At 43.4% G+C, this 20,176-nt stretch overlaps 1 protein-coding gene across 1 annotated transcript in view; it reads left to right on the forward strand.

Annotated features, from left to right (window-relative positions):
• Window positions 1–20,176, forward strand: part of LOC127648372 (BAH and coiled-coil domain-containing protein 1-like) — a 170,657-nt gene that overhangs the window by 123,273 nt on the left and 27,208 nt on the right. Inside the window, exons 11-14 of the mRNA XM_052133030.1 lie at window positions 1,244–2,113; window positions 9,018–9,184; window positions 9,357–9,493; window positions 10,981–11,094. Coding sequence (XP_051988990.1) covers window positions 1,244–2,113; window positions 9,018–9,184; window positions 9,357–9,493; window positions 10,981–11,094 — 1,288 coding nt within the window. The remainder of the gene's footprint in view (window positions 1–1,243; window positions 2,114–9,017; window positions 9,185–9,356; window positions 9,494–10,980; window positions 11,095–20,176) is intronic.

The raw sequence follows: 20,176 nt of genomic DNA on the forward strand, positions 1-20,176 counted from the left end.
GAAGTATGCGTCCTTCGGTGTACCGCTGCGAACCAATCTAGGTGCCGGACGCAAGTCAAGATGTGTTTTTGCGTGAGCATTTTGAATGGGAGTTTGAGCAGTGCCCGGTTGAAAACTCGCAAGTCCAAGATCGGTCATAAGCCGCGATTTCCGTTCGCAGAGAATTGGCATGTTCGCCGTGTACTGCGGTAAAGAGGATGCCGGAGCAGCGGGGCGGAGCAGGTAATGCGGCGTCGGGAGGCAAGGGTGCGTCCCGAGGCTTTGGTGCTGAGAAAAAAAGTCAAAGCACTTACCTTGCTGTTGATATCTGGAAGCAAAGTGCCTTGAGAAATAGCTCTGTTTTTGAGAATGTGGGTACCGCAGCCCCGGCTAGGAAAATGAAATAACTTCAACACAATATTGTCCTTTGGCCCTCCACTGGGGGACGGTCTGTGAGACAGGGACCGCCTCCTGCGGGGTGCTCGACGCTGGGGCTGAGAGCTGGGCCCGGGTTGAGGCGGAGCAGGGCCCAGCTCTCAGCCCCAGCTCTTAGCCACAGGGGGAGAGCACTCTACCGCATCCAGGAACAACACAAGGGCGGAAAGGCATCTTTACAAAGACGCGTCCTGAAAAGGAAGTTCAACGCCGCTTTGTTTTGCTCTTTTAGAGGAAATACTCTTTTACAAAGAAAATCACTCTTTTAATAACTCTTTCGAGTTTTTCTCTGCGCTGTCGAAGCGTCCAGGGGCAGAATGCACAGCCGTGCAAGAAGGAGAAAGCCTCTGTTATGCGCCGTCAATCCAACAGCATGCAGAGCGTCAGAGGGAAAAGCAGGAACTGGTGTGTGTGATTCTGTCAGCCAACTTCTCATTGGCCTTTTTTCATAGTTCAGAGGCATATTCGGCACTCAAGAGAGACCCCTAGTGTTGCTTATTCGACACAACGTCGAAGTGAGCGCAGATGGGGAACATACAGTCAAAATATCATAAAGATGGGAAAGGTCTGGAGTAAAATACAACAAATATATTTTCACTCACAGACCAAAGATAAAGTAAAAGCCATGATAGCAGAGTTAATATGTTGAAAACAGATACGTCTTTTTATTATATTTTCACTTAATAAAACATAAACCGATTATAAAAACAGCAGGTGCTCATGATTAAAACAAGCCCAGATGTGATCTGATGCATAGACCTTAAGCTAATCTTACCTCGGCTATCTTTTTAATCCTCCTTTTTAATTCTGTTCATGTTCCCTCTCACAGATCTGCCACCTGGATACACCTATCTGCAAATCGGCATGGAATACCGGAATGGACCCATGCCTCAAGACATCCAGTTGGCAGAGCCCGCTGATTTGGAAGCTGTTCAGGTTGAACCCGTTGAGCACGCCACTCCAGCTCTCTCCAATTTAGGAGAAGGCCTGGAATGTTTTGCAATGGTGAGGCCACTCCAAGAGCCACAAGTACCAATGGTAAAAGAAGATGCCACAAGTCTGGTTGAGCAAGAGCCGGAGTTCGCACAAGGGGAGGATATGGAGACCCTTATGGCCATGGGTTGCTGTGAATCAGTAGAGGCTGATCAGGGAAAGGAGCTGCCAGAATTGCACATCTGCCCAACAGCTGAAGGTCCAGTTTGTGAAGTAGGACAAGGACCTATCATATCATCCAAGGAAGAAATCCAACATAGTGACCCAACTGTTACCTGTGAAGAAGAAAAGAGTGAAAATGGAACTCCTCAAGAGAACGATGACATTGAGACACTGGAAGATCAGGGAGCTCTATTACCTGAACAAACAAGCGTTCCTGATTGTTTACCTAACCAGCTGCCAAACACCACCACTCAGGCAGATGTTGTAGTTATGGGAGTAGATGATCAACAGAAAAACTGTGTGGAGATACCATCTCCATTGCCGAATGCCTGCTCCCAGAGAATTGTGTCAAGTTACTGGAGTTTGGAGCTCCTGATTGCTGCAGCCTTCTGTGGAGACTGTCCTCCACCCTCTCCACCTTCCTCTTCCCCATACCACAAATACGGTGGCCCAATCAACTCCACCTATCATGGCATGGAATTGTTGAGTGAGCTGGCTGATCTGGAACTGCAACAGTATCGGCAACGTTGTGGTAAAGCTCAAGGTAAGTTAGTATGCCATTGCAAACTCCAGTCAGATTTTCTGAATTACTGCACAACTTCTTGGACTCTATATGTACAGGTTTGCATCAGTCTGCCAGGAAACAAAACAGTGTTTAAAAGGTACAAGGCTGATATTAAAAATGCTTCAGAGAAACTTATCTGGATCTGCCATAGTTTTCTATATTTGTTGCATGAAACCTTTGAAAGATGCATAGTTTTGTTTAAGTTTGTAAAATAGCAAGTAAAATATATTCTTAAGCAGAATTCCCTGCTAAAAAAAAAAAATAGAATCATTAGGATAGACTCTAATGGGTTCTCCTATGAATACCATTATAAGTGTAGTGTGTTTTGGGCCATATTCCATTAGGATTTAAGGGTTTGAATTGGTTTCCATTACAGATATGTACTGGTCCTTAATGGTATCAACTAGACATAACATGCCACCAATGGAAGCCAACCCACAGGGACCATTATAGTTTTGATTTAAACCAAAACAATTGCCACTATAACTTAAAAAAAACCTATTGGCATGCAGAGGGGTAATCACTGGCATGCCAGCAATGGCGAGAAAGGAGTAGACTATTTTATTTATATAAATTCCGCACCTGAATTCCAATCTACATCTTGATGTAATCCTTGCTCATGTTCATGCAGTGTATTTTCATGAGATGAATGGGAGACTGAACAAAAAGGTAAAATATAGTATACCCAACAGACTCGTGCTGTACCATTCGCGCTTCACAAGCTGGCAGCAAGTCAGGATTTTGCAGGTGCGATTAACTGAAAAGGGCTAAATAGTTGATTGGCCTCGTCACACTTTAATAGTGTTTAGCCTCCCATTCATCTGATGAAAACACGCTGCGTGATCATGAGAAAGGATTACATCAAGATGTAGATTAGAATGCAGTTGCAAAAAACCTCATATAAATAAAATAGTCTGCTCCTCTCTCGCTGTTGCTTGTGCGCTAGTGATTACATGATTACAGTGACATAATATAAGAAAAATTTAACATTCCACACAATTTCGTGATCAGTCATCAAATAAGCAAATGCGTGACATTAAGTGTGTTAACTCATTTTGTACAAAAGGACAGTTTTTCTTTCATGAAAGCACTTAAGATGCTCTGTGAAAATTCACATGCAGGATCATGATTATATCATAATCATCGGGCTTTGCACACTTTTTTTCACTCAAACTGTTATGCTGATAATATCATTTGTAATTTTGGAAAATCGGTGTCGGGTGTCGGCACAGCCATTGACCAGTAAAATAAAAAATGGCACTCCAACCAAAACTGGGTTGCAGACCCCTGTTTTAGGTAGTTGTAGACTAATGCTTCAGAGTAGCTGCAGTGGAGCTCAGTTGATAGAGCATGGTGCTGGGAACACGAAGGTCATGGGTTAGAATCCCAGAAAACACAAATGCATGAATTTAAATGTGAAATGCCTAAAATAAATAAAATAGCCTAATGATGGCAATTCTTGTAGAAAGCATTAAAACCTATATCCTAAGGATGAAGTCTGTGTCAGAAAATCACAAAAGCATATGTGTTGTCTGACTCTAGAGCACTGGCTAGGCTAAAAGATATTTAACCTCTTGTTCTTAACATCATCATATTAACATGCTTTTTTTGTTAATGCAAGACAATGATTGGTGTTTGACTGAGAGCATACAGATGTGACATTCTCAGTTGACTTTTAGTTTGTGTACTTTTATTTTGACATTTCCTGTTTAGTTCCTGTTACCTAGTCTTGTCTATTCCTGTTTTCCCTTGTTCATGTGTCCGGTTTTCATTGGTTTATTGTTTGATTACTTTGATTCAGTTCTAGTTTGTCATTGGTTTTAGTTAATTGTCTTGTTATCTTGTTTTATAGTTCTGTTTGTTTATTGGCCTTTGTCACCCATGTCTTTTGTATTTAAACCCTCATGTTTGCCTTTGTAACTTGTCAGGTATTGTTTGTGTAACCCTGTTGTTCAGCCATAGATTAGCCTAGCCTCTGTTTTGTGTAACCTTGTAGTTTTAGTCCAGTCCAGTCTTAGTCATTTCTTGTCGTGTCTAGTTTTGTCATTATAAGTTAGGTCCTTGGTTTCTTGTTTTGTTTTCTTTCACACTTATAGCTAGGGATATTGGTTTCACGTTCTCAGAATAAACTGCACTTGGGTTCATCTTTACATCATCATCATCGTCTCAGCCTGTTTTGTGTCTTCAGCGTTACAGAATACCTGACCAAACCATTATGGACCCAGCAGTCCGACTCTTGGGTCTTCGTCAGGGGAATCAACCCCTGGAGGCTTATGTGGTGGACTTTTGTGCCCTGGCAAACCAGGTTAACTTTGGTGAGGTAGCCCTTAAAGACACTTTTCATTATGGGCTAAATGAGCCAACCTCTTCTTGTATGCCTGGTGGTCGCTGTTCCCTCAGCCTGGCTCAATATATTGACCTCGCCCTACTGTTCACTGGTTCTGCGTTCACTGTGGGGGAGGTGGACACCGAGCCAGTGTTCCACAACATAGCCGCAAGACCAGAGCCCCCAGTCTCGAAGCCTGCCACGGCCCCAGTCTCGAAGCCTGCCACGGCCCCAGTCTCAAAGCCTGCCACGGTCAGCGACCCTGCGCGTGTAGCCTCGACCGTCCCAGAGCCTGCGCGTGTAGCCTCAACTGTCCCAGAGCCAACGCCTGTAGCCTCGGCCGTCCCCATAACCACGCTCCCGGTTGGCCGAAAGAGAAAGAGAAGGAGAAGGAAGAGGGCACCTTCTCCCCAGTCTCTTGTGCTCAAGACCGCAGAGGTCCCCTCAGAGTCTTCCACGGCTCTGCCTGCCTCTGCTCCGCCCTCAGAGTCTTCCACGGCTCTGCCTGCCTCTGCTCCGCCCTCAGAGTCTTCCACGGCTCTGCCTGCCTCTGCTCCGCCCTCAGAGTCTTCCACGGCTCTGCCTGCCTCTGCTCCGCCCTCAGAGTCTTCCACGGCTCTGCCTGCCTCTGCTCCGCCCTCAGAGTCTTCCACGGCTCTGCCTGCCTCTGCTCCGCCCTCAGAGTCTTCCACGGCTCTGCCTCCCACGGCTCCGCCTCTCGAGCCTCCCAGGGCTCAAGTCACTCGAGTCTTCCAGGGCTCCGCCCCTCAAGTCACTCGAGCCTTCCAGGGCTCCACCTCTCGAGCCTCTCTGGCCTTCCAGGGCTCCGCCTCTCAAGCCTCTCGAGCCTCCTACGGCCCTTCTCCCCGAGCCTCCTACGGCCCCGCCTCCCGAGCCTCCTACGGCTCTTCTCCCCGAGCCTCCTACGGCTCCGCCTCCCGAGCCTCCTACGGCTCTTCCAGAGACTCCCGAGCCTTCCAGGTCTCCGCCTCCTGAGCCTCCCTCAGCTCTGCCTCCTGAGCCTCCCACAGCCCCACTCCCTGAGTCTCCAGAGCTTTCCATGGTTCCACCTCCCTCGGCTCCGTCTCCTGAGCCTCCCGAGCCTTCCTCAGCGCCGCCTCCTCAGTCTCTCAATGCTCCGCCTGCCGAGTCTTCCACGGCTCCGCCTTCCAGGGCTCCGCCTGCTGAGTCTTCCACGGCTCCGCCACCGGAGTCCTCCTTGGCTCCGCCTCCCACGGCTCCGCCCCCAGAAATCCTTCCTCACATGATTCTGCCAGCTCCCCCAGTAACCATCCCTCTTCCTGTCCGGTGGCCTCTTGGCCTGAATCAGGCCACGGGACAGGAACTGGGTCAGGAGGCCAGGGATAAGGCCACAGGGCAGGGACTGATTCAGGAGGCCAGGGAGGTGGCCACGGGACAGGAACTGGGTCAGGAGGCCAGGGATGAGGCCACAGGGCAGGGAAAGAGTCAGGAGGTTACAGGACAGGGTCAGGAGGCCTCATCCCTGGCCTCCTGAATCAGTCCCTGTCCTGTGGCCACCTCCCAGGTCTCCTAAACTAGTCCCTGCCCTGTGGCCTCATCCCTGGCCTCCTGACTCAGTTCCTGTCCCGTGGCCACAGGACAGGGACTGATTCAGGAGGCCAGGGAGGTGGCCACGGGACAGGAACTGGGTCAGGAGGCCAGGGATGAGGCCACAGGGCAGGGACAGAGTCAGGCCTCCCTCCTGTGGTCACCTCCCAAGCCACCTAGCCTAGTCACTGTCCTGCGGCCACCTCCCAAGCCGCCTGACCCTGTGCTCATTCTATAGCCGCCTCCAGAACTAGTCCCTGCCCTGTGGTCACCTTCCAGGCCCCCTGACCCAGTCCCTGTCCTACAGTCGCCTTCCAGGCCCCCTGACCCAGTCTCTGCCCTATGGCTGCCTCCCGACCCAATCCCAACCTTGAAGTCATTCCCTTGGTTTCCTGGCTTCCCAACTGGTCTGCTCTGGTTCCCTTGGTCTCCCGGCCACCTGCCTTTCTGCTATGTTCCCCCTGACCTTGCCTTGAACTGCCTGTTTGGCCTTGGTACCCTCTTGAACTGCCTGTTTGGCCTTGGTACCCTCTTGAACTGCCTGTTTGCCCCTGGGACCCTCTTGAACTGCCTGTTTGCCCTTGGTGCCCCCCTTGAACTGCCTGTTTGCCCCCTGTGCCCCCCGGATCCACTTCTGTTCCCCTACACTCTGTGGACATTTTGCCATTTTTTATTTATGGAGCATCTGGAATCCGCTCCTTAAAGGGGGAGCTCCTGTGACATTCTCAGTTGACTTTTAGTTTGTGTACTTTTATTTTGACAGTTCCTGTTTAGTTCCTGTTTCCTAGTCCTGTCTATTCCTGTTTTCCCTTGTTCATGTGTCCGGTTTTCATTGGTTTATTGTTTGATTACTTTGATTCAGTTCTAGTTTGTCATTGGTTTTAGTTAATTGTCTTGTTATCTTGTTTTATAGTTCTGTTTGTTTATTGGCCTTTGTCACCCATGTCTTTTGTATTTAAACCCTCATGTTTGCCTTTGTAACTTGTCAGGTATTGTTTGTGTACCCTGTTGTTCAGCCATAGATTAGCCTAGCCTCTGTTTTGTGTAACCTTGTAGTTTTGGTCCAGTCTTAGTCTTAGTCATTTCTTGTCGTGTCTAGTTTTGTCATTATTAGTTAGGTCCTTGGTTTCTTGTTTTGTTTTCTTTCACACTTATAGTTAGGGATATTGATTTCACGTTCTAAGAATAAACAGCACTTGGGTTCATCTTTACATCATCATCATCATCATCATCGTCTCAGCCTGTTTTGTGTCTTCAGCATTACAACTGATTAATTTACTTGTTCAGGGGGATGTTTCTTGAAAGAAACACTGTATTTCATTTCTAAGATTTTCTAAGACTTCTGCTAAAAATAAATAGCTAACTATTTAAAGGGATGGTTCACACAAAAATTTATATTCAGCTATTGTTTACTCAACCCTTTGTTGTTGTAACCCATTATGATTTTCTTTGTTTTTCTTGACACAAAGGGAGAAAAAAAAATTGTGCTCCGTGCACAATGGCAGTTTATGATGACCACCTCTTCAAATTTCAGAAGGATTCAAAAGTATAATCCAGAAGTCTAATAAATGATTCCATGAGACTCATGATTGTGAAAGCATACGATGAGCTTTGATGAGAAACAAACTGAAATCTAATGTATCATTTAATTAAACTGTTGACCAACAGTTGCTCTCCTCTGCACTTTCATGAGACTGCATGAGACCAGTAGTTCACGTAGCCTGCTTTCAAAAAGTGGTGTTCAGGCGAAACCGGGTTTTGTTTTTCTAAAAACAGATCCACCACAGTGATACTAAAGAACAGAACACAGCTGCACACAAACCAGAGATCCGAACTAACAAAACATGTCTGAAGAGTTTGTAGTCAAGAATAGATGCATTTCTATGCCCAGCCTTATTTTTTATTCTTGTAACCGGAATATTCAATCAAACAAAGATAGAGATAGGTCTGTCTCCTATTCTTCATTCTGAACCTCCATCTCAAGAGAGCGATACCTCAGTGAAACATTTGGTAGGTGTGACATCTTCACCCAAAATCAAGTAATTTTTAACCGGCTCATGAGATGCTGGCTTTCAATAAACTGTATTGAGAAAGTTTTTGGACCGGTGCCATTTCACAGCAGACGGGCTTACCCAGCGCACTGATGCCAAAAATCAAAACCAAGCGAATGATAGAATGTATCATTTGCTCGTCACAGATAGTTAGGACAAAACTCTGAATAACATAGAATATATACCTTTTATTGCGTGTCGTTTGGCGTCAGGTTTGGAAACGGTGTGACTGTGGCTTCCTTTAGCCTCCTCTGTGTATTGCTGCTTCAGAAAACTGGAAACTTCTGCCTTCGGAGGCTTGTATACAGAGGTAAGATGAAAATAAGGTGCTCTTCAAACTGTCCTGAGACCAGTTCCCTTAAGAGATCCGCTCATTCATAAAACCTGTCTGTCAAGCCGTTAACTGATTATGTTGTATCTCTCTCAGTTTGACTGAGTACTCCAGAGAAACAAATAATTAAAATAAGGCTGGGCATAGAAATGCATCTATTTTTGGACTATAAACTCTTCAGACATGTTTTGTTAGTTCAGTTCTCTGGTTTTTGTGCAGCCGTGTTCTTTTCTTTAGTATCACTGTGGTGGACCTGTTTTTCGATAAACCTTTTCGCAAGCAGGATGTGTGAACTACAGGTCTCGTGCCGTCTTATGAATGTGCAGAGGAGAGCAATGGTTAGTCAGCAGTTTCACTAAATAATACATTAGATTTCGGTTTGTTTCTCACCAAAACTTATCGTATGCACAAAATAGTTTTCACAATTTCTCCTTTTGTGTTAAGAAAAAGAAAGACAGTCTAATAGGGTTAACAACACAGGGGTGAGTTAACAATCACTGAATACATTGGGGGGGGTAAACTAACCCTTTAAGTCTGTTTTACAAGGGAGATTCCTCAGTATGAGAAGCATAACAGATTTCTGTTGTGTTTTTTCCCTCAATGTAGAGGATCAATGGATTTTTGACCTACAAAGTCTTGCTACTTTGGCAGCAGCTCGTGCTCTTGAATTAAACTCACAGGATAGCAGTGCCACAGATGCTGAGAAACAGTATCCCGCTCAAAGAACTCTCAACCTGCGCAGAAAATGCAGCTGGACACCACGTCATGATCCGGTATCACATCCATGAACACAAGAATATTTAATTTCATGTTGTCTTTAGTCCCTTACACAATGGAAATTTGGGTAGTTGGAAAGGATGTGTTATCTCAGAGTTGGAATCTGTCCAGAGATCATTCAAGGCTGGAGCCACTGATCTAAATGGTTGTTTTGTTTGGTTGTTCCAGGTGTGTCCAGTGAAAGGTGCTATAGACAGTCTGGATGGTCCCGAGCTGGAGATGCGCATGAGATTAGCAGAGCTGCAACAGCGTTACAAAGAGAAACAGAAAGAACTGGCCAAACTTCAGAGGAAACACGATCACCAGTAAGCAGCAGATTAAAGACTCTTTTCACTATTTCTGAACTATTAAAAAGTTAAAACATCGATTAATAACAGCCTTTAAAAAACAGTCAGGGGTGAACTTACCCTTGAACACAAGCCCTCATGTTAAAAATATTGTCATCTTTGCTTAAAGGTGCACTCAGTCATTGTTTATGTACTGTATGTCATTTTGGACTCATTCTGACACCTATGGCACTTTTCCACTGCACGTTACGGTTCGACTCGACTTGCTTTACTTTTCTGAGCTTACTTTTCCACTGCTGTTTAGTGCCGCCTCAACTTGGGTTGGATAATAAGCTGATTGTCATAGTTGTGCCGCCTCTACTGCCGTGACATTATCTTAAACGAGACACAAAACAATAACACAACCGCTAGCTGTTAGCTACTAGCTCATTGTGCTGCATAAAGCAGTTGTTGCATGGTGATTTTGCACTAGTGTAACAGTTAAATTGGCCTGGTTGTTTTAACAGCAAGCTTTCCAGTAGCTGGTCAACTAAATAAAGTGGAGAGTATAGAGTTAATATAACAAAACATACCATCCTCCATCGAGTCCAGGGCACTTTCCCTCCCATTGCTCACTGGTCTAGATAGCGTCCAATTGGTCGAACCACTTCCACTTTTCCTTGATGGTTCTGTAGTCACTTAAGTTTTTTTTTACTTTTCCCTACACTTTTGGTAGGTCCAGTGGTAGCTCTGTGCGGCCAACAGATGATACACTTCATGAGAGACTTTTTCATTTAACGATATTTCGATCATCGCTAACAAGAGGAACGTCTTCACCTCATTTATTGACCATGGCAGGGTTTTGCGCACAACCATTTCTTTTTACAATTCAATGGTTGCATGAACAAATGATACTGCTATCGCTGTAGCTATCTTTAAAACTAGCGGGTTGATGTTCCATGTCGAAAATCCAGTGGCGCTGGTAGTATCGATTTTCTCTGACCAATCAGCGATCCGCAGGGTTTTGACGTAACATATCGGCTCAGCTCGTTTTAAACCTCGACCGAGGTGGAACAAAAAAACTACACAATGAAAAACCCCCAAAAAGAGAGCAAGGTTGAGTCGAGTTGTACCTTGCAGTAGAAAATCCCCACTAGTGGTGTGGATGCATCATCTTTCAAATGCAAAATTGTTAAGTCACAGATGAACATAATGATTCACTTAATTCACATCCATGAGTGCAAGTGTCCAATAAAATGGCAATTATTTTTTGGCTGATCATGTTATTCTAACATTAAAGGAACCCTCTCCATGTAGAAATAAACAGCTTTTGTAAGGTAACTGATATTAACTAAATGTTGTAAATAAACTGGAACGTTAGCAGTCTGCCATTTGTTTTCTCTTTTTCTACAAAAACAAAAAATTCCCCTGAAAAAATAATAGCATTCAGAGTTTCGAACAACAATAGGGTAAGTAAAAATCAGAGAATCTTCTTTTTGAGGAACTTTAACAAAGTTTTCCTTCAGAAAAGAGGAGACACCTCGTAGTCCTGCACGTCGAGGGCCTGGCAGACCACGCAAACGTAAATCAGCTCCTGGCCTTGGCCCCGGGATCCTTACAGAACCCCAGAAAAAAGTCAAGTAAGTAACTCCTGTTCCTCTGTCCTCCTTTTGATTGTTGCTCACTTACACACAGCAGATAAACCCCCCATATCAGCACAACCCAGCAGATGACTCCTCAAACCATAAACAGGATATAAGAGAACTCATATGACCTCACTGAGGAAGTACAGTCACACTGTATCTTTCCTAATCAGTGCTGGACCTGAATTGCATTACATGCATTTGGCAGCACAGAGCAGTTGGCTGTGTCTTTGTATCTTCTGCAAAGGGTCCACTGTATGTATGTGCATAGTTTGTCCAAGCTTGTGAACTAGGACAGTATCTAAAATCTGTGTGTGTACACTGTGTTTGTCCCTGTCAATGGAGTGCAACAGTAGGATTCTTAAAGTAAAAATCCCATTCATTCTCTTCATATGGAAATATATTTTTATTTTACGATAAAACAAAGGGGTTAAAATACTCTGAGGTTAAGCAATGATATACAATATGCTTCTACTAAAGATATAAGTCAAAGAGCAGTTTCTATTTTTTTTCCATCGTTTTTAATTTGATTACATCATCCCCAATGCTTCATGGGATTGTAGTTCATATTTGCCCAATTCCCAGTGAAAAACTACACTGTCCATAATAGTGAAAAGCGTTCCACCAATCAGAGAGGGCGATGCTGCCACAGCAGACAAATTACATAAAATAGTTATATATTTGTGACATAGATTTACGTATATCTGAATATTTTGCACTAAACAAGTATATTTTATTTTTAGAATGACTGTAATCAATCAATGGTTTTATATTGTATATTTTGTAGTGCACAATAATCGCGGTTATCTCAAATAATTATCAGGAGATTATTTAATAATTTTGACAGGCCTATCCGTCATAAAAGATTTCGATATACCCTTTTTTCTTCAAAACAAACTATGAAATGTTGTGCTTTATCTCAGTGCTGGTTGATTTAGTTCATGGCTTAGAACTCTTAACTGAAGAAGTTAGCGTAAGGAAAAATGAATGGGAAAAAAATTCCGTAATCAGGACAGTTGAAAGAGTGGGCGGTCACTGTTGAGCTTTGAACAAAAACTTGTTCTATGTCTGTCGATCACTGATGTAGATGGCATGACTGTCCCGCAGCACCCGGAGGGGTTCAACAGGCTGTGGCTGTAATTAGAGCGCTGTGAATTCTCCTCTAATCTATTGACTTGCCAGAGATGTGACAGATTCCTGTCATTTAGCACTGGGGTCAGCGCAGGCCACAATACACACACACACACACACACACACACACACACACACTGGAATTAACCACTGTATGTGTCATTGTGTGTTTATAAATATAAGCAGGCAGCTGCTTTCAGTCTTGGGAATTTTGCTATAAAGTATGCAGTGTAATAGTATATGTAATTACTGAATAATAATAATGATCAACATGTAATTAATATTAATTATTTAAGGAGCTGTAATTATACAGCTTCTGCTATGGTATTTACAGTATTATATGAACATGTAATAAGTGTAAACAACCCTGACAAAAATATATCTCGGTAACTATAGTTTCTGCCACCTTATCATAGTTACAGTATAGCACTGTGGTGCTACTGTAATAACCCTTACTAAAAAATACTGTGCCAGTACCATAATACAGTGTACAGATACAAACCATGGTACTGAATGATTAGCATATTCATATAATATGGTATAACCATCGCTTTAGCATAGCGATCAGTGTTGAGTGTAATCTGGTTACAAATGAATTCGTTACTGTAATCTAATTACGTTGACTTTTAAAGTTTGATTGTAGTGTAAAGCCCAAAGTATTCTTTGATAAGACGCGAATGCTAAGTGCCTGTATACAGGATGTGTGACGCAAATGTTTTCATCAGCAGAGTGCTTGAGCACTGAACGCGAACAGCCCGATTTTTCTAACGGTACGTACTCTGAATACAGTATGTGTATGCACCTGGTATTATTTGCGCTAATTAGTGGGTCCTTAACAGAGGTTGACCGATATATTGGTTTTACTGATTAATCTGTGCCGATAGTTGCTTTTTGGAACAAAATAGTAATAATAATAATTTAAAAACATTAATATTTTTAAAAAAGCAGCAACTATCTGCGTACTTTTGACGATAGTTGCTGATTGTTTTTATTTTTCTATTCCTTCGGCGCTGGAGGATTCTACAGTATTAAAGCGGCCTCTAGAAGTGAAATAAAAACAATCTCATGGGGATCTATATTTCATCATTGACAATATTCATTTTTCCTCATTAAACTTAATCTGGTGAAATATATACAGTTGAAGTATACCAACAATTGTTTCACTTTTATTTGATTATATCACAATTCCAGTGGGTCAGAAGTTTACATACACCAAGTTAACTGCCTTTAAGCAGCTTGGAAAATTCCAGAAAATTATGTCAAGCCTTTAGACAATTAGCTTCTGATAGGAGGAGTACTGAATTGGAGGTGTACTCAGTGCCTCTTTGCTTGACATCATGGGGAAATCAAAAGAAATCAGCCAAAACATCAGAAGAAAAATTGTGGAAATCCACAAATCTAGTTCATCATTGAGAGCAATTTCCAAATGTCTGAAGGTACCACGTTCATCTGTACAAACAATAGTACGCAAATATAAACACCATGGGACCACACAGCCATCATGGGAGTGCAGAATCATGTTGTAGGGGTGCTTTGCAGCAGGAGGGACTGGTGCACTTCACAAAATAGATGGCATCATGAGGAATGAAAATTACGTGAATATATTGAAGCAACATCTCAAGACATCAGCCATGAAGTTGAAGCTCGGTCACAAATGTGTCTTACAAATGGACAATGACCCCAAGCATACCTCCAAAATTGTGTCAAAAAGGCTTAAGGGCAACAAAGTCAAGGTATTGGAGTGGCCATCACAAAGCCCTGACCTCAGTCCGATAGAAAATTTGTGGGTAGAACTGAAAAAGCATATGCGAGCAAGGAGGCCTAAAAACCTGACTCAGTTACACCAGTTTTGTCTGGAGGAATGGGCCAAAATTCCAGCAACTTATTGTGAGAAGCTTGTGGAAGGCTCCCCAAAACATTTGACCCACGTCAAACAATTTAAAGGCAATGCTACCAAATACTAACAAAGTGTATGTAAACTTCTGACCCACTGGGAATGTGATGAAAGAAATAAATCATTCTCTCTACTATTATTCTGACATTTCACATTCTTAAAATAAAGTAGTGATGCTAACTGACCTAAGACGGGGAATGTTTTCTACGATTAAATGTCAGGAATTATAAAAAAAACTGAGTTTAAATGTATTTGGCTAAGGTGTATGTAAACTTCTGACTTGAACTGTACATACACAAAACCATTCATCTGGTGGATATATTGGCTATAAAAAGCTACATTTTGGTAAATTCTTAATTATAAAGCATTTTTATGGCACCAAGTATCTGTCATTTCAAAATAACAGTCCCTTGTGTATGTTGGGCTTGTTTATAGTTAAAAGTCATACACTATGTACCAAATCTTTCATTCTGGACTCTTGCTGCCTTTATGTTTGTGCTTGACATAGCAAGAAAATATTCAATAGATTGATTTTAAAAAACTATCGGCACATTAATAATTTATCGGCATTTTCCATCACTTTAGTTCTATCGGGAAGACACGCAGGCTTGAGTGAAGTTTGAGATGCCATTTATTTGATAGATGTAAAATGGGAGATGATGTCTCTCTCTTTGGCGTAGGCCCCGTCCTGCAGTCCGAGGTAGTTGTACCCAGAACCATCATGTCCTGCCGGAGATAGGAGGCAGGGGCGAGGAGCCTACCCCCAAAAAGAAAGAAAGTAGTATACTACCCCCAAAAGAGATGATCCAGTTTGGTACAAACCAGGTCTTGTGTTGGGCGTTCATTCTGGAGGAGGAATTAAGAGATACAAGCGTCAGAATTTGCCGTGAAATTTGCAATACCTCTGGCGTGGTTGTGTGAAGCCTTTGCGATGGGAAAGCAGTATTTTTTTTTTTTTTTTTGGAGTTTGAGTTTGATTTCATCCCTGTGCATTTCCGCTTTGTCCTCGAGTGTGATTTTGGGCACTCCGTCGAGAACCCCTGGTTGAGCAGAATCTTTGCTTTAGGGCGGCATTGCTGTGCAGTGTCTTTGTTGAAAGATAAACGACATTTGATATGAAAACCCTCCAGCGAGGGAAAGTTGTTTGAGGTATCTTTGCCGAAAGGTGAGCAACATGCGTAAAGCCATACGATAATGGCGGCGTTGCTTGCATCCCTTCGTTGAAAGAAAACAACATTGATATGAAAACCCTCCGACGAGGGAAAGTTGTTTGATGGTTATCTTTGCCAGAGTGAACAACATACATAATGCCATACGATAATGGCGATGTTGTCGTGCCATACCTTGTTGAAAGCCATCTCGTTATGGTGCGAGCTTCCGGCAAGGGCGGCTGGTTTGAGCAATACCTATGTGAAGGAACTGTGCTTGAGATTATGGAAGCCCGGCGAGGGGGAGGGGGGACATAGTTATGTGCTGTCCTTCTGAACGGTGAGCTTGCTTGAATTGAATCATTGTGTAGGTAAGGATGAGCTGGGGAAGAGCCGCCAACCACCACCAGATATGCATGAGAACTTATGGCTGATGGGGAGTTGAGCTTGTTTGATGATTTGGGTCAAGTTGACCATTTCGGGTACGATTGGGGAGAGCAGCGGCCGAGCATCTTCATTGTAGATTCCAGTATACCTCGAAGGGTGCCCGTCGAGCTGGTCTGTGGAACTCCTGTGAAGCGAGGGAGGGGGTCAGAGACTACGTTGAAAAACCCGGGAATGTGTCTGGCTGGGATGAAGTTACAGGAAATGCTCTGCCCTGTCAGACTTCTCATAGGGGACATGATGGACTTTATTGATTGTAGAAACGACTGCGGAATTGTCGAATGACTACGATGCGTTTGAGTTTCTGGAGGGAACCCATATGACGCTGGCCGTGATGATGGGTGTAGAATAAGAAAGGCCTATTTTTAAACTTCTTTTGTAGATCTAGCTTGCTGTGTCATCGCGGAATGAGGCTGCAGTGGTTCTGGGAATGTAGTTCCTATTTATGAACTCAAACATATATTTTACCCCATATAGGGTAAAGAACAATTTCATTGGAGGGTAGAGGGGAAGGTTGTTTGCTAGACCGTATGATGAAGTGCTGTACGAATGGCGAGGAAGGATTTGAAGCTTGGGTCTCGGTGTCATTTCTTTCTTCCCTCCGCTGAGCCGCATCGAGACTGGGATTGTAGAAATACATTCAATTATGAAATATCTAGCAATGGGATTACTTACGAAGAGAGCGTCTGGAGCGTAGGAAGCTATATTGAAGAAAGTATAATTCTGGCCATTCCCCGGTGAACCATGGTCCTAGACGGCAACCCCTGAATCCCATGGAGGGAGCCATGTCCGAGAAATGGGGCGTGTCATCCGGAGATTCTCGCCAGCCGTCATCGATTGGTGGGTAGGAGAGGCTGTCTATGGAATGAGCTAGTGTGAGGAGGTGGAAGAACGGCGGAGTGGCCTTGTGGAATGATAAGCATGGCAAAATTGAGGATGCCTGATGGGGCTGGAGATTGCGTTAGGAGACCCAAACTGACCAGGGAACGACCAGGGAACGACGTGAAAATAGACCTGATCCTGTCATGTTTCTTTAGGGGGGAAGCTTGCATGGTTAGAGAATGTGTGTGATGTCTAGAATTCTAGAGATGTGGCTCATTGTGGGTTGTTTTTTGTTGTTGTTTTTTTCTCTTCTCTCTCGCGCTCTTTTTCTCTCTCTCTCCTCCCTCTTATTCCTCAAGCTGGAGAAAATACGGTGAGAAGAATAATGTCTCAGCTTCATACTCCCGGCATAGAGCCCTGAAGATGCAATGGACGGTTTAGTTTTTGAAGGAGGTGTGCCCCAAAACATACGAAAATGTGTGCATGTTTGTGCAAATCATCTTGCACGAGACTGCTTTGTGAATGTGTGTCGATATGAATCGGGATTCGACGGCTGATGTGCCAAGTTACCATTGTCTCGATCTCTGTTGCATGATAGCAGTCCTCCAGAAACAGCAATTTGTTTATTTGTGCCGGAAGTGCGGATGACAACATGCAATATCAAAAACGGGACTTCATACCTTATTATGAAATAGCGATCACCAGATGAATCCAGTTCGGCCTGCTTGGGTCAATTGGCCGTGACAGAGTTCATTCTATAACGTTCAGTAGCACTCTTGTACGCAATTATAAATCTTGATATGTTCTCTATGTTTACATGAGATCTCGCCTGGAAGAATTACACTTATGCAATCAGACAGACTGTGCAATCTGAGCAGCATTCCTGTTGTAAAACTGTATATTATCTTATATATGAAATCTTCTAAACAGAATGAGCCCATCTCAAAGTCCAAAACTTTTTTTTTTTATATATATATATATATATATATATATATATATTAATTCTGAAACTTGAGAAGTGAAGCCCAAAGTGTATTCTTTCGAAAGATACTACAACTGTGTCCATAATCCAGAGGAGCCAGTACATACAGCCATTTAAGTTGGGTATGTCATTTGCATGGTTTGTGCTCGGGAAGGGGGGCGCACATCACCAGGTGAAACTGTGATGTCATGCTCCCTCAGAATGCTCACATCATGGGCCCTGTCTTCCTAGTGAGTAGGGCATAGGGATGATGAATTGGATTGGAACACACCCATTATGTGATTTGTGCGAAGGCGGCCGCAAAATGGGAGAATCTTACTGAATGAAGTAATGAGAGCCCGTATGATAAGCGTTGACTGTACATGATGATATGCATGAATAATTATCTTAATTCCCCAATGGGGAACGCTCGGGCATGCAGACTGTGAATGACAAGTGAATGAACATTGACCGAGTTGCCCTCATGAGATTGCGCAATTGCCTGCCATACTATGAGAGTGAATGCGCTGTTGACATGAAATACTGGCTTTTGATATTGATGCGAATGCGTTAAGATGAACAGGCAGCGTTGCAACTTTGTGATGAACAGGTAGCATGGCAACGGAAGGTCTAGACCCATGACTAGATCTGAATGCATTTGATAGATATGAAAATGACTTAGCTTATTTCTGATGGAAGCCGGCTGCTGCCTGGGCCGATGATTTTGCAGGATTCGCGGGGTGCACGCTCCTTCCGCGCCGGGTCGTGCAATGCGATTGAGAGAGATCTCCTGAGTGAATGAGATATGGGTGAAGATCCGGGTTTGCTGGTTGTTTCTGGATGTTGGCAGAAGTTGAGATGATTGCAGTGTTAGCACACCGAAACAGCAATGTGATAGATTGTGAACGGACTTATAAAGCATTGGCTTAGGTGCGATTGGCTAGGAGTTACCCAGCTAATGATGTGATGATATGCACCTGCTGGTCTTCCAGCTAGAACTACGCTCCACTTCCATTTATCGTTTTTGGCAAAATCCACCATCGGTCGACTTCTAGTCCACATGGTGGCAACACTCATAGTTGAGCCATTGCTGTCAACAAGAAGTGCTAGAAGATGTAATCATTACATCATACATATTAAGAACGCATGCGTGAGGAGGTCAGTAGATCCCTGCATTTGTATAACTAGAGTTTGAAGGAAAATAATGACATCTTTATGTGTCTAAACTCCTGAAGAGAAATAGTCTAGTATCTCATAGCAGTCGTAGCCTACTGTGTGTGCGCGCACATTAAAATGAAGTATAATTTGAAAGGATAGCCGAAATTGAAATTGTTAAGTGGAAAAATTACGAATTTTCTTTACAGAAATATTTTTAGAAAGTACCTTAAAAAGTAAAGTAATTAGTAATGTGATACATTTTCTCATTAATTAATCAGTAAAGTGAACTGAGTATAAATTTAGAGAAATAATTTGAAATTTATAGTGGATTACTGTGTTTTACCCAACACTGTTAGCAACATACTAAAGTCAAACTCTTCATGCACTTCACATGAGAAGCGCAATTTGTGTTACGTGCAGTTGCTGTACCGGTATATAGAGCGATCCAAAGCAGGTTCTATTGGGATTAGGATGCTGCCTATGTAAGCAGTAGATGGGAAGGGAGCTCTCTAGGTTTTGGAACAGAGCCATAAAGTCTTTAGTGACTACATTTAGAGTAAGCATTTGGGGCGTAGAGTGGATTTGTCAATGGTAGATATCTGATATTTCAAGCTGGTTAATGACACTCAAATCACCCCAAACCCTCAACACCCACCCCCCCGCACGCATGCGCATTGTTTTCATGGCTGTCAGCTTTCATTCTTTCCGCCCTCCATCTCTGTCCCCCCACCAACCACTGCACCGCCACGACATGATTCCATATGACAGCGACACCCAGACACACGGGCATGCTGCCAGAGGCCCTCACCATTGGCTGTGTTAGTGTGTGTGTGTGTGTGTGTGTGTGTGTGTGTGTGTGTGTGTGTGTGTGTGTGTAAGGGTTGTGCACCATTAGGAATTAAAATAAGAGTGCCTTTTATATTCTAGTTGCACAACTAATTGGAATTTAAAGGAAATGGAATTAAAATATAATTTAATTTAAAAACTGCTATTCTTCAGAATTCTGGAATGTGTTTGCAATGATAAAGTTGCTTGCAATGTGTGTAGCATTTTACAGGCTAGCAGCCTAAATCTTCATCATTGGACAATTTTCTGCTATTGTGCTATTTTGGTTTGTTCTGTGATCGTACATGTTGTCAGTGATGGTGCTATTCATAGACATGCAATTGTTGCCGTTTTCTATTGAGACTCATGTGATTGAGGGCAGTGGGTTAGTAGGTAATTACTGTAGCTGACACCCTTTATGTCTGTATGTTTGTCTGACATGTATCTTTGCTTATTATTCTTTATGGTGATAGAAACCCAATGTATGTATGTGTGTTTAAGAGAGACAGAGAGTCGTTTAATTAGCTGCTGTGAGCATGCACCGAAGGGAGGGGCCATGTCACTTTGTGTTTGTAAGTTTGTGTTGCAGCAGAGTCTGTCTCACGTGGTCCGAACACACACTCAACGGCTGCCTCTGTTCCCTCGCCTGTCAATCACTCTCACACACACAAACACACTCTTATGCGTACACATGCA

Source organism: Xyrauchen texanus, chromosome 8 (assembly GCF_025860055.1).
Source record: "Xyrauchen texanus isolate HMW12.3.18 chromosome 8, RBS_HiC_50CHRs, whole genome shotgun sequence".
Taxonomy (NCBI): domain Eukaryota; kingdom Metazoa; phylum Chordata; class Actinopteri; order Cypriniformes; family Catostomidae; genus Xyrauchen; species Xyrauchen texanus.